The sequence below is a fragment of the Melospiza georgiana genome, chromosome 26, assembly GCF_028018845.1.
Source record: "Melospiza georgiana isolate bMelGeo1 chromosome 26, bMelGeo1.pri, whole genome shotgun sequence".
NCBI classification, from domain to species: Eukaryota; Metazoa; Chordata; class Aves; order Passeriformes; family Passerellidae; genus Melospiza; species Melospiza georgiana.
This window is the reverse complement of record NC_080455.1, coordinates 5,649,222-5,663,911: the sequence shown is the minus strand read 5'-3', so window position 1 is coordinate 5,663,911 and position 14,690 is coordinate 5,649,222. Positions and strand designations below refer to the sequence as shown.

Here is a 14,690-nt window from a genome sequence, read left to right as displayed (position 1 = left end):
GAGACGGCGCGCGGCGCCGGTGACGCGGGGTCGCATGGCGCGGTCGCGGCGGCGTTATGAGGGCGTGGAGGAGCCGGGGCTGGACTCACTCGGGGCTCGACTCGCCCTCGCCTGCCCGGCCCCTCCCCGGACTCCCGGCCCTGGACCCCGCAGCCCCTCCGGCCGCCTCCCCGAGCCCCCCAACTTCGCCGTTTTCAGCGGCCCCGGCGCCGAGGGGCTCTGGGGGGACGCGGGGGCCGCGCCCCGGGCTCGCAGCCGCTGCCTCAGCGGCCCCGCCCCACGAGAAGCGCCCTCGCCGGACCCTTTTGGGGAGCCCCCGGTGTGGGGCAGACCCCGCAGCCCCGGCGGGGAGCAGCCCCCCCTGACGCGGCCTTCCTCCAACTCGGCCTCCTCGTCCTCCTCCTCCTCGCCGGCCCCCCCGAGCGGGGGGGAGTCCTCCAGCCCCTCTCCCTGGGGCTGCCAAGGGCCGGGGACCAGGCTGAGCGAGGGGGGCACGGCCGGGACCCCCCCTCTGCAGTTGGAGCCGGGTGAGTGGGGGGGAGCTGCCCCACGGTACCCCTAAATGTGACTCCCACAGCCCCAACTCTGCCCCCTGCCCTGTTATCCTTAACCCTGCTCCCCCATTACCTCTAAATCAGCCCCCATGACCCTGAACTGTGCCTCCCGTGGCCCCAAACTCTGTCCTGAGTGACCCCATACTCTGCCACCCAATTAGGCTGAATTGTGCCCCCCTAACCCCCAAACTTTGTCCTGAGTGACACCAAACTGCCCTAAATTAACCTGAGCTGTGACCCCCCTAATCCCAAACTCTGCCCCAAGTGACCCCAAACTCTGTCCCGAGTGCCCCCAAACTCTGCTCCCCAATTAGCCTGAACTGTGCCCCCCCATGACTCCAAACGCTGCCCCAGCTGACCCTAAACTCTGTCCCCCAATTAACCTGAACTGTCCCCCCCCATGACCCCCAACTCTGCCTCAAGTGCCCCCAAACTCTGTCCCCCCCATGACCCCAAACTCTGCCCCAAGTGACCCCAAGCTCCGCCCCCCAATTAGCCTGAACTGTGCCTCCATAACCCCCAAATCTGCCCCCCATTACCCTTAACCCTTCCCCCCTGAAAATTCGCCAGCATTAATCCCAAAATTAGAAAGCACACAAAAATATTTTGATGATTTTCAACTAACAGACTGGGATGAAGTCAGACACCAGATTTGCAAAGAAGGAAGTCTAAATCCTTTAGCTGTGCCTGTGCTATTCAGGCAGCAAGCCGGTGGTCCTAGAACAGGGGTGGCTATTGTGAAAAATGCATTTATTTTATGACTGGCTTTTTGCAAATATTGAAATGAGTATTATATGTGTGGTGTTAGAAAGTGATGCTGTATTAATTCTCTTAAGTGCTGTGTTAAATATAGTTTTAGGTTATAAAAACTGTTAAAATAGAAGTGATGCTCTGTAAGATGCTTTGTTTAACAGAAAGGGCTTGCAGCGAGATAGCAGCCACAGGACACCTCAATCTTCCAGAGAAAAAGAATTTATTGCTCTCTTATCAGAAGAAACTAACTTCTTCCTGCTTTGAAGGCGCTGTTGGGATTCGGAGGAAGAAGTTGATGATGAGCAGACAGAGTCCTGTGTTTGAATGGAATTTATGCACCATGGATGAAGTGTGTGAGTATACAACATCCTTCTCTACAGGATCCCTGCTCCAGCAGAACCAGCCCTGACACTGCAGGAGGGCTGAGCCACAATTCCAGTGGGACTGCTGCCAGCACCCTGACCCACAGGGTGTCAGGTTGGGTTCTGACTCTGTCAGTGTTCTTCTCGTGCACTGCATTGTTTATTTTATCCTTTTATTGGTTTTTTCTTCCCTATTAAAGAACTGTTATTTCCTACTCCCATATTTTTGCCTGAGAGCCCCTTAATTTAAAATTCACAGCAATTCAGAGGGGTGGGGAGGGTTTACATTCTCCATTTCAGGGGAGGCTCCTGCTTTCCTCAGCAGACTCCTGTCCTTCCAAACCAAGACACACACATCTCTCCAGGGCAGGTCTTGTTTCCTAAATTCTCCTCACACCTATCTGTGACACTTCCCCACCATTCCAGCAGTGTCACCTGAGGGACAGTGGCCATGTCCCCTCCCTGTGTGCCCTCCCTGTCCTTCCCCATGTCCCCCCACGGTGTTTCCTCCCTGTCCCCCCAAGCACAGGCTCTGTTCAGGGTCAGCAGCTCCTTTATTGCTGCCAGCACTGTGTCCCCACCCCGCTGTCCCCATGTCCCCACCCCGCTGTCCCCTACACGTCGCTCTCGGTGACAGTGCCACCCTCGGGGGGGTCACCCGGGGGTTTCTGCTCCTCTCCCGTCTCCAGCAGCGCCTGGGTCACCGTGGCCTTGTCCAGGGGCTCGTCCCCAACGCTGGTGTCACCCTTGAGGCCACCCGAGGGTGCAGCCCTGACGATGTCCCACCACAGCACACCCGGGGGACAGCGCCTTGACCCTGCCGGGAGGGGACACCGTGACAGGGAGGGGTGGCAGGGACAGGGGACAGGGAGTGACAAGAATGAGGTCACAGGGTAAGGTGATAGGGACAGGGTGGCAGGGATGGGTGACAAGGAGGGGTGACAGGGACAGGGTGACAGGGAGTGACAGGAATGAGGTCACAGGGAAGGGTGACAGGGACAGGGTGATGGGGGGGGTGACACAGGGGGTGACAGAGCCATCTCCCCGCTCACCTGGCAGCAGGCTGAGCAGGGCCCCTGTCCCCACAGTCGCCAGTGTCCCCAAGGCGCCGTAGTACAGGTAGGAGATGGAGTAGAAGTCACCCAGGATGGCCGGGCTGTGACAGGGGACAGCAGGGACACACGGTGACGTCACAGGGAACGGGGACACCGTGTGATGTCACAGGGCACGGAGACAGGGTTATGACATCATAGCCAGCAGGGACTGGGATGTGATGTCACGGGGAACAGGGATGGGGATGTGGCATCACAAGGAACGGAGACGGGGCTGTGACATCATAAGGGACAGGGACATTGTTGTGATGTCACAGGTAACGGGGTCAGGGATGTGACATCACAGCCAGCAGGGCCAGGGATGTGATGCCACAAAAACCGGGACAGGCTGTGACATCATAAGGGACGGGGACATTGCTGTGATGTCACAACAAGCAGAGGTAGTGATGTGACATCAGAGCCAGCAGGGACAGGGGTGTGACGTCACAGTGAATGGGGACAGTGATGTGACATTAGAGCCAACAGGAAAAGGGATGTGACACCACAGCCAGCAGAGACAGGGCCAGGGACGTGCCACCCAAGGGGACAGGGACGTGCCACCCCAGGGGACAGGGACGTGCCACCCCAGGGGACAGGGACGTGCCACCCCAGGGGACAGGAGCACACCCGCGCTGTCCCCAGCCCCGCTCACTGCAGCGGCTCCGGGGGTGGCATGGACAGGACGGGGCCGCTGGTGGCGCTGGTGACACTGGTGACACTGGTGACACTGACACTGGTGGCGCTGGTGACACTGGTGACACTGACACTGGTGGCGCTGGTGGCGTTGGTGGCGTTGTGGGGCGGGCACAGCGTCCCCCAGGTGGGCAGCACCCCCATGGTGGCCGCGCTGGGCGGGTACAGGGTGGCACCCACAGCCACCCAGAGTGACAGTGCCAGGCCCACGGCCAGGCCCCCCAGCACCCCCTGTGCGACAGGGACAGGGATGGGGACAGGGGTGGGGACAGGGATAGGGACAGGACAGGGACAAGGACAGGGATGGGGCAGGGACAGGGGATCAGCAGGGCCCAGGGGAGCTGCAGAGACCCCCCCAAAAATCCCAAATATCCTCATGGCTGCACTGAATAGCAGAACCCCCAAAATTCTCCTCAGCCCAAAATCCCCCTCCCCAAAGCCCCCAAATCCCCAATTCCCTCAAACACCCCAAACTCCCCAAACCTTCCCCATGCTGACCCCAAATCCTCAAACCTCAAACCCCCTAAAGCCCAAATCCCCAAACCTCCAATCCCCAAACCCCAGACCTTGTCCCCAAATTCCCCAAACCCCAAATCCTCCAAACCCCAAATCCCAAACCGCTGATCCCAAACCCCAGACCCTCACACTAAACCTCCCAAACCCCAAATCCCCAAACCCCAAATCTCCCAAATCCCAAACCCCACAAACCCCAAACCTGAAATCCCAAACCGCTGCTCCCAAACCCCAGACCCTCACACTAAACCTCCCAAACCCCAAATCTCCCAAATGCCCCAACCCAAACCCCAACCCTCAAATGCCCCATCCCCAAACCCCAAACTCCCCAAACTCCAATCTTCAACCCCCAAACCGAAACCCCAAACCCCGAACCCCAATCCCCAAACCCCAAATCCCACAAACCTCAAACCCTGACCCCAAATCCCCCAAACCCTGAACCCCAAACCCCAAACCCCAAACCCCGACCCCGCACTCACGGCGGTTCCACAGCGGGGCAGGAACATCCCCAGCACGAAGGCGCCCAGCAGGGGCCCGCTGATCACCCCCATCACCGTGAAGGAGCCCTGGTGGTTTTGGGGTTTTTTTGGGGGTTTTTTTAGGGTCTGCAAGAGCTCCAGGAGGGCCTGGCACTGCCCCAACCCCTTCACCCTCGAGGGCTCTCCAGGTGCCACCAGAGCGTGGCCGTGTCCCCACGGTGTCACCGCTCGGATGGTCACTGACAGCGTGGGCAGGGGTTTGGGGGGTTTGGGGTTTTTTGGGGGGGGTTTGGGGTGTTTTTGGGGTCTGCAAGAGCTCCAGGGGAGGCCTGGCACTGCCTCAATTCCCCCTCCTTGAAGGTTTTTGAGGTGGCACCACCAGAGCTGGGCTGTGTCCCTGTGGTGTCCCTGCGATGTCCCTGTGGTGTCCCCGCTCAGATGGGCACAGACAGGGCAGGGGTTTGGGGGGTTCAGGGGAGGTTTTGGGGTTCTTTTGGGTTTTTTGGGGGTTTTTTTTAGGGTCTGCAAGAGCTCCAGGGGGGCCTGGCACTGCCCCAACCCCTTCACCCTCAAGGGCTCTCCAGGTGCCACCAGAGCGTGGCCGTGTCCCCGCGGTGTCACCGTTTGGATGGTCACTGACAGCGTGGGGGAGTTTGGGGTTTTTTGGGGGGGTTTTGGGGTGTTTTTGGGGTCTGCAAGAGCTCCAGGGGAGGCCTGGCACTGCCTCAATTCCCCCTCCTTGAAGGTTCTTGAGGTGGCACCACCAGAGCTGGGCTGTGTCCCTGTGGTGTCCCTGCGATGTCCCTGTGGTGTCCCCGCTCAGATGGGCACAGACAGGGCAGGGGTTTGGGGGGTTCAGGGGAGGTTTTGGGGTTCTTTTGGGGTTTTTTGAGTTTTTTTTTGAGGTCTGGGAGAGCTCCAGGGGGGCCTGGCACTGCCCCAAACTCTTCACCCTCGAGGGCCCTCCAGATGCCACCAGAGTGTGGCCGTGTCCCTGCGGTGTCCCCATGGTGTCACCACTCGGATGGGCACAGAGAGCACAGGGGGGTTGGGGAGTTTTGGGGGTTTTTTTGGCTTTTCAGGGTTTTTTTAGGGTCTGCAAGAGCTCCAGGGGTTCCTGGCACTGCCCCAACCCCTTCACCCTCGAGGGCTCTCCAGGTGCCACCAGAGCGTGGCCGTGTCCCCGCGGTGTCACCGCTTGGATGGTCACTGACAGCACGGGGGAGTTTTGGGGGGTTTTGGGGTTTTTTGGGATGGTAGCAGCTGAGGGAGGGGATTTGGGGTCTCGGGGGGCTCTCACCTGCAGGACACCCCCCCCCAGCAGCGAGGACAGCGCGGCCACAGTGATGCAGGAGGTGCCGAAGGTGAGAGCTGCGGGAATATGGGATGGGATGGATGGGATTTATGGGATGGATGGGATTGATGGGATTTATGGGATGGATGGGATTTATGGGATTGGGATGGGATTTATGGGATTGGGATGGGATTGATGGGATGGATGGGATTTATGGGATTTAGGGGATGGGATTGATGGGGTGGGACGGGATCTATGGAATGGGATTGACAGGATTGATGGGATTGATGGGATTGGGATGGGATGGATGGGATTGATGGGATGAGATTGGGATTTATGGGATTTATGGGATGGGTTAGGGTTGGGATTTGGGATGGATTGATGGGGTGGGACAGGATCTATGGGATGGGATGGATGGGATTGATGGGATTGGGATTTGGGATGGATTGATGGGATGGGATTGATAGGGTAGGACAGGATCTATGGGATGGGATGGATGAGATTGGGATGAGATTGATGGGATGGCATTGGGATTTATGGGATTTATGGGATGGGTTAGGGTTGGGATTTGGAATGGATTGATGGGATGGGATTGATGGGGTGGGACGGGATCTATGGGATGGGATTGATGGGATTGGGATTTGGGATGGATTGATGGGATGAGATTGATGGGGTGGGACGGGATCTATGGGATGGGATTGATGGGATTGGGATTTGGGATGGATTGATGGGATGGGATTGATGGGGTGGGATGGGATCTATGGGATGGGATTGATCGGACTAATGGTATTGGGATGGGATGGATGGGATGGGATTGGGATTTATGGGATGGGTTAGAGTTGGGATTTGGAATGGATTGATGGGATGGGATTGATGGGGTGGGACAGGATCTATGGGATGGGATGGATGGGATTGATGGGATGGAATTGGGATTTATGGGATTAATGGGATGAAATTGGGATTTATGGTAAGGGATTGGGTTGGGTTTTATGGAATTGGGTTGGGATTTATGGGATGGGATCCATAGGGTGGAATGGGACGGCACAGCCTGGCACATCCCAGGCAGGGGTGACCCATCTGTGTCCCCTCGGGCACAGTGACCCCTCAGGGTGTCCCATCCCTGTCCCCAGGCCGGTGGCACTCACAGAGCCCCTTGGAGATCAGCGTCAGCTTCCTCGGGGACAGCGCCGGCAGCCGCGGCCGCACCAGGTCCTCCACGGTGACGGCAGCCATGGCGTTGATGGACGTGGAGGCCGTGCTGGGCGGGAGGTGGCCCCGTCAGCCCCGTGGGGACACCGGGGTGGTGGCACTGCCCGCCCGTGTCCCCGGGCTGGGACCCCTCCTCACCTGAGCGTGCCGCTGTAGGCGCAGGCCAGGAACAGCCCCGGCACCCCCGGCGTGCTCCCGAAGATGTCCAGGACCAGGTAGGGCATGTACTGGGGGACAGGGGTGAGGGGAGGGGACAGGGGGGCCCCAAAACCCCCTGGGAGCCCCCCAGACTCCTACCCCACTGCCTGAGGGGGTGCTGGACACCTGGGGGACCTCAAAACACGCTGAGAGCCCCCCAGACTCCCACCCCACAGCCTCAGGGGGTGCTGGACGCCTGGGAGACCCCAAAACCCCCTGGGAGCCCCCCAGACTCCCATCCCACTGCCTGAGGGGCTGCTGGGCTCCTGGGAGACCCCAAAACCCTTTGGGAGCCCCCCAGACTCCTACCCCACTGCCCGAAGGGGTGCTGGAGGGATGATGATTCTGGAGGACCCCAAAACCCTTTCTGACCCCCTGCTTGAGGGGTTCTGAAAGGGGCAGAACCCCAGGAGACCCCAAAACCCCCTCTGACCCCATTACCTTGGGGGGGTCCTGGAGAGGATCTGGATACGAAGGGACCCCCTGTGCCCCTGAGGGGTCCTGGAAGGGGCAGGACCCCGAGGGACCCCAAAACCACCTCTGACCCCACTGCTTGAGGGGTCCTGGAAGGGACACGATCCCGTGGGACCCCCTGTGATCCCGGGGGGGGTCCCGGGGGGTCGGTACCTGGTCGGGGGCGGCGATGGCCCCGGCCAGCAGGGGGTCACAGCGGCCGTAGAGCGCGAACATGACGAGCCCGCAGGCCACGGCGCTGAACACGATGAAGAAGAGCCCGACCTGATTGACCAGCAGCGCCCTGCGGGGGCACGGGGGGCATGAGAGGCACAGGGGGCACGGGGGGCATGGGGGGCATGGGGGGAATGGGGGTTATGGGGGGCACAGGGGGAATGGGGGGCATGGGGAACATGGGAGGAACAGGGGGTACAGGGGACATGGGGGTCATGGGGACACCCGGGGCACGGGGGGCATGGGGGGCACAGGGGGCATAAGGGGCATAGGGGGAATGGGGGGCATGGGGAACATGGGAGGAACAGGGGGTACAGGGGACATGTGGGGCATGGGGACACCCGGGGCACGGGGGACATGGGGGGCACAGGGGGCATGCGGGTTATGGGGGGCACGGGGGGCACAGGGGACATGGGAGACATGGGGGGCACAGGGGGCATGGGGAGCACAGGGGGTACAGGGGGCATGAGAGTCATGGAGGTCATGGGGGACACGGGGGACACGGGGGGCACAGAGAACATGGAGGGCACAGGGGGCACAGGGAACATGGGGGGCATGGGGACACCCAGGGCATGGGGGACATGGGGGGCATAGGGGGCATGCGGGTTATGGGGGGCACGGGGGGCACAGGGGGAATGGGGAGCACAGGGGGTACAGGGGGCATGAGAGTCATGGGGGTCATAGGGGACACAGGGGACACGGGGGACACGGGGGAAGGGGGACACGGGGGGCACGGGGGGCACAGAGAACATGGAGGGCACAGGGGGCACAGGGGACGTGGGGGGCATGGGAGGAACAGGCGGTACAGGGGGCACAGGGGACATGGGGAGCATGGGAGGAACAGGGGGCACAGGGGACACGGGGGGCACGGGGAACACGGGGGACATGCAGGTCGTGAGGGGCACAGGGGTTCAGGGTCCTGCCAGGGCAACTGGAGAGGTCCTGGCAGGGCGGGAGGGGCCGGGCAGGGGGTTGGGGTCCTGGCAGGGGTGTCAGGAGAATTCGGGGTCCTCAAAGGGATGCAAGGTCCTGGCACGGGTGTCAGGGGAATTCAAGGTCCATGAAGGGGTGTGAGGTCCTGCCAGGGGTGTCAGGGGAATTCGGGCTCCATGAAAGGTCCTGGCAGGGGCCGTGCCAGGTCCTTGCAGGGCGCTTCACCCACACAACCACCCGGGCAGGGCACAAATCCCCCCTCAGAGCATCCCCTCCCCTCCGCGACTTCCAGCACGGGATCCGGAGAGTTCCGGGGGGTCCCGGGGATACCGGGGGGGTCCGCACTCACATCTTGGCCTCCCTCTCGCTCCTGCAGGCCACGTAGCGCTGCACCTGCGCCTGGTTGACGCCGTACATGGAGAGCCAGAGCAGCGTCCCGCCCAGCACGAAGGTCCACACGGTGTAGCGGCTCCGCGGGTCCGGGCTGAAACTGGGCACGGCCAGGGGGGCACGGCATGGCACGGAGCCCGGGGAGGGCGGGCAGGGGCTGGGGGTGACCCCAGAAATCACGGGAAAGGGGGTGAGAGGGGCTGGGGGTGACCCCAGAATTCAGGGAAGGAGGTGAAGGGCTGGGGGTGACCCCAGAATTTAGGGTAGGAGGGAGAGGGGCTGGGGGTGACCCCAGAACCCGGAGTGGGGTGAGAAGGGCTTGGGGGTGACCTCAGAATTTAGGGTAGGAGGTGAAGGGCTGGGGGTGACCCCAGAACCCGGAGTGGGGTGAGAAGGGCTGGGAGTGACCCCAGAACTCGGGGAAGGGGGTGAAGGGCTGGGGGATGACCCCAGAACTCAGTACAGAGGGATGGGAGCTGGGAGTGACCCCAGAACCCAGAACAGGGGTGAGAAGGGACTGGGAGAGACCCCCAGAACGCGGGGAAGGGGGTGAAGGGCTGGGGGGTGATCCCACAGATCATGGAGAGGGGGAGAACAGGGGCTGGGGGTGACCCCAGAACTCAAGGAAGAGGTGAGAGGGTCTGGGGGTGACCCCAGAACCCAGAACATGGGGATGGGAGCTGGGAGTGACCCCAGAACTCAGCACAGGGGTGAGAAGGGACTGGGAGAGATCCCAGAACGCGGGTAAGGGGGTGAAGGGCCGGGAGTGACCCCAGAACCCAGAAGAGGGGATGAAGGGGGCCGGGAGTGACCCCACAGATCCCAGGGCAGGGATAGGGGGGTCCCGCGGGTTTTTCGGGGTGTTTGGGGGGTTCGGGGGCACCCACTCGGCGAAGTTGAGCCTGGAGCCGTTGCTGGCGATGCTCAGCACCTCGGCGGGACCCCCAACCAGCAGCGCCCCCCGGATGGCGATGGCGACAAAGCCCGCGAGCATCACGAACACCTGGAACACGTCGGTCCAGATGACAGCCTTCATCCCGCCCTGCGGCACAGCGAGCGGGGCTGAGCGCCCGCACAGACAGGGACAGACAGGGACAGACACGGGGACAGACAGGGACAGACACAGTGACAGCCAGGGGCAGACACAGGGACAGACAGGGACAGACACAGGGACAGACACAGGGACAGACAGGGACAGACAGGGACAGACAGGGACAGACACAGGGACAGACACGGGGACAGACACAGGGACAGACACAGGGACAGACACAGGGACAGACAGGGACAGACACGGGGACAGACACAGGGACAGACACAGGGACAGACAGGGACAGACACGGGGACAGACACGAGGACAGACACAGGGACAGACACTGGGACAGACACAGGGACAGACAGGGACAGACAGGGACAGACACAGGGACACCTCCTGGGACAGACGGGGACACCTTGGGACGTCCCATGGGACAGCCAGGGACAGCCCCGGGACAGACAGGGACACCTTGGAACATGCACAGGACACCCTGGGACACCCCCAGGACACCTCGGGACTCCCCCCCACCCAGGACCCTCCGGAACACCTTGGGGAACCCATGGGACACCCCAGGACACCCCCCGGTACCCCTCGGGACACCCCGGGACCCTCCGGGACACCCCCAGGACAACCTCCAGGACCCCCCAGGACCCTCCGGGACCCCCCAGGACAGCCCAAGACGCCCCTGGGGACACCTCGGAACCCCCCAGCCCCCCCCCACTCACGATGGTGGTGTAGAAGGTGCAGATGGCCCCCGTGGACAGCAGCGATGCCCAAATATCCAGCCCGGTGACTGAGGGAAGAGGGGACAGTGCTGAGGGTGGGAATTGTCACCTGAGGGGGGGGACACAGGGACACGGGGACGGGGAGAGCCCCCCCCCGAGCCACAGCACACCTTGGTTTAGGATCAGGGCGGGCGCGTAGATGACGATCCCGGTGTAGAGCATCTGTGGGAAGAGGGGGGTCAGGGACACGAGGGGGGTCAGGGACACGAGGGGGGCTCAGGGACACGAGGGGGGCTCAGGGACACGAGGGGGGGTCAGGGACACGAGGGGGGCTCGAGGGGGGGGGGTCAAGATCCCGAGAGGGGGCTTAGCATCCCAAGGGGGGCTCAGTGTTCCAAGGAGGGGCACAGGTTCCCAAGAGGGGGCTCAGGGCCCCGAGGGGGTACCCAATGCCCCAAGGGGGGGATTCAGGGTCCCGAGGGGAGCTCAGGATCCCAAGGGGGGCTCAGTGCCCAAAGGGGGGGCTCAGGATCCCAAGGGGGGGCTCAGGTTCCCAAGGGAGGGCTCATCACCCCAAGGGAGGACTCAATGTCCCCAAGGGGGCCTCAGTGCCCCAAGGGAGGGCTCAATGTCCCCAAGGGGGCCTCAGTGCCCCAAGGGGGGCTCAGGATCCCAAGGGGGGGTTCAGCGCCCCAAGGGAGGGCTCAATGCCCAAAGGGAGGCTCAGTGCCCCAAGGGGGGGCTCAGGATCCCGAGGGGGTCTCAGTGCCCCAAGGAGGGGGTCAGTGTCCCCAAGGGGGGCTCAGTGTCCCCAGGGAGGGGCTCGGTGCCCCAAGGAGGGGGTCAGTGCTCCAAGGGGGTGCTCAGTGTCCCCAAGGGGGGCTCGGTGCCCCCTCGCAGGTGCCGCGGTTTTCTCTCGGCTCCGTTTTCTCTCCAAACAGCGCTCCCGCCGCGCCGCTCTCGCTCCGAGCCAGCGCAAACACCGGCGCGGGGCCGAGGCCGCTCCCCGGGGCTCGGGGCACCGCCAGCGCTGTCGCCGCGCTGTCCCCGCGCTGTCCCCGCGGCCAGCACCGCACACGCACCGTGGCCACCACGTACTGCACGGTCCCGCACAGCCGCACGCTCCGGCTGAAGCGCCGCTCCAGGTACTGCCACAAGGACAAGGACAAAGAGCGCGTCGGGGCCACCCCGGAGCGAGCCCGGAACGGGGGCTGGGGGGGCTCGAGGGACCCCCAGAACCCCGGCAGGGCGAGCGGGGTCCCGCAGGGTTGGGGGGATCCCCAGAACCCCGAGGCAAGGGGGAAGAGGGGCTGGGAGAGACCCTCCAGAACACCAAGGCCAGGGAGGAGAAGGGCTGGGGGAACCCCACAGCATCCGGGGCAGGGGGTGAGAAGGGTCCGTGCCCCCCGTGGGGTTGGAGGGGACACAGAGACCCCCCCAGAACCCCAAGGCAAGGTGGGAGAGGGGCGGGGAGAGACCCCCAAGCACCCCCAGGCAGAGGGAGTGGGGTCCTACGGGGCTGCGAGGGGACACCCTCAGGACAGCCAGGGACACCCCAGAACACCTTGGGACACCTCGGGACCCCCAGGACACACCCCGGGACACCTCCTGGTACACCTTGGGACATCTCAGGACCCCCCGGGACACCCCCAGGACAGCCAGGGACACCTTGTGACACCTCGAGACCCCCGGGACATCAGCCGGGACATCTTGGGACACTTCGGGACACCCCCTGGGACACCCCCAGGACAGCCAAGGACACCTTGGGACACCTCGGGACCCCTGGGACACCACCCGGGACACGTCGGGACACCCCCAGGGACACCCCAGAACACCTCGGGACCCCCGGGACCCCTCGGGACACCTCGGGACACATCAGGAGCGGGGTCCGCACCCCTCGGGGGGGTCTCATCCGCCGAGTCGAGCCCGGACCCGTGGGCAGCGATGCTCGGCACCTCGACGGGACCCCCCCAAGCCGTGTCCCCGCCGTGTCCCCACCTCGTAGGTGCTGGTGAGCCCCAGGCGGTAGAAGACGGGCAGGAAGAGCTGCGCGGTGAGCGCGCTGTTGATGAGCTGCGCCAGGCACATCCAGAGGAATTTGGCTCCGTAGCGGAACGCCTCGGCCGGCACCCCCAGCACCTGGATGGCCGACATGAAGCTGGCCGACAGCGAGAGCCCCACGGGCAGCGCCGACATCCTCCGGCCACCCGTGAAAAAATCCTCCGAGGTTTTCTGGCCGCCCTTGGCCAGCCCGTGGAAGAGCCCGATGGCCGTGGAGATCAGCAGCATCAGCGCGAACACGCCGTAATCCCACGGGCTGAAGGTGAGCTCCCGCACGTCCTGGGGTCCCTGCATGCCGGCTTTAGGGTGTGGGGGACCCCAAATGGGGCAGCCGAGGGAGGGACTCGCAGCGGGGTTAGGCCGGGGCTCGGCGGCAGCGGCGCATCCGAGGAGGGGGAGACTGGAGGCAGAGAGAATTCCTTGGAATGGGAGCGCCCAGCGGAAAGCAGGAGAGGGGAGCGGGATTCTGTGCCGCACCCCGTGCCCTCTGTGCCCTTCCCAGGCGGGGGTTGTGCCAAGGGGTGCCAAAGGGCAGAGTCCCAGAAGGAACAGGCAGAATTCGTCCTGGGAATTGCCCCCGATCGCTCCCCGGTTCGGCTGCTCCGGCCACCGGCTCCGAAGGGACACGGCCGGGAGGGAGCGGGGAGGGAGAGAGAGGGGCAGAGACCCCTCCCCAAAGCAGCACGAACAAGGAGGGGCAGAGCCCTCGGCGGAGCCAAATTTATCTCCAGCCGAGGGGAAAAAACAACAAACCCGAAGGAAACCTTTACCCCAGAAGGAACAGGTTGTTGTTTGCCGGCCGAGCGGGACGGACCGGCCGGACGGAGCCCGAGGAGCCCAGCGGGGGCTGCTCCCCGGGGAGGGGTCCCTGCCGTGTCCCCGGAGGGGTCGAGGGCCCGGCCGTGCCTCGAGCAGCTCCGGCCGGTGGGAGGCACGTTCAGCAGGTCGGGGAGGGAGCCGCGGCGGGGAGGATGGAGCTGTCGGCCATAAATAAATAACTAACCCCTTCCCTCCCGTGCGGAGCTCCCAGCCCCGCGGAGCCCCGGCAGTGAGCGGCCGTGGCGGGGCAGGACGGTGGCTCCCGGAGGGATACGTGGCACCGGGCGTGGGGCTGGCCCCGCTTCCTCATTCCCTGCCACCAACGCCACCTTGTCCCGCCCGGGCTCGGACAGGTTTGGGGATTTCCACGCTCTTGACCCAAAGCCCGCAGGTGAGGTTGGGGTTGGGGCAGGGGAGCAGCGCTGAGGTGGGGACAGAGCTGGCAGTGATTTGTCACCACCCCCTCCGAGGTGTCACCGAGGGGGAAAGGTCCACCCCAGAGTGTCACCATGGGGGCAGTGTCCCCTTCGAGGTGTGGCCACGGAGGAACTGTCCCTCCGAGGTGTCGCTGCAAGGTCGCTGTCCCCTACACAGCATCACCACGAGGTCACTGTCCCCTCCAGGCCATCACCACAAGGTCGCTGTCCCCTCCAGGCCATCACCACGAGGTCACTGCCCCCTCCAGGTCACCAGCATGAAGTCCCCTCCGAGATGTCACCACAGAGGCATTGTCCCCTCCCAGGTGTCACCACGAAGGCTCCGTCCCCTCTGATCCATCACCGCGATGTCCCCGTCCCCTCCCCGGTGCCACCCTCTGAGTCCTCCCCGCCGGGCACACGAGGGTCTCTGTCCCTTCCTGCATCCCTGGTGGTGGCACTGTCCCCACCACGTGTCCC

At 63.6% G+C, this 14,690-nt stretch overlaps 1 protein-coding gene across 1 annotated transcript; it reads right to left on the bottom strand.

Annotated features, from left to right (window-relative positions):
* Window positions 1–54: 54 nt before the first annotated feature.
* Window positions 55–13,269, bottom strand: SLC5A5 (solute carrier family 5 member 5). Its single transcript, XM_058040633.1, has 15 exons — window positions 12,913–13,269; window positions 11,997–12,062; window positions 11,085–11,136; window positions 10,915–10,982; window positions 10,044–10,198; window positions 9,116–9,256; window positions 7,774–7,903; window positions 7,087–7,175; window positions 6,885–6,997; window positions 5,746–5,816; window positions 4,446–4,532; window positions 3,413–3,684; window positions 2,722–2,825; window positions 2,380–2,486; window positions 55–405 (listed from the first exon to the last, which is right to left on the bottom strand). Exons 1-15 carry the CDS (start codon window positions 13,267–13,269, stop codon window positions 55–57), a joined length of 2,163 nt encoding a protein of 720 aa, XP_057896616.1.
* Between the last annotated feature and the right edge of the window lie 1,421 nt (window positions 13,270–14,690).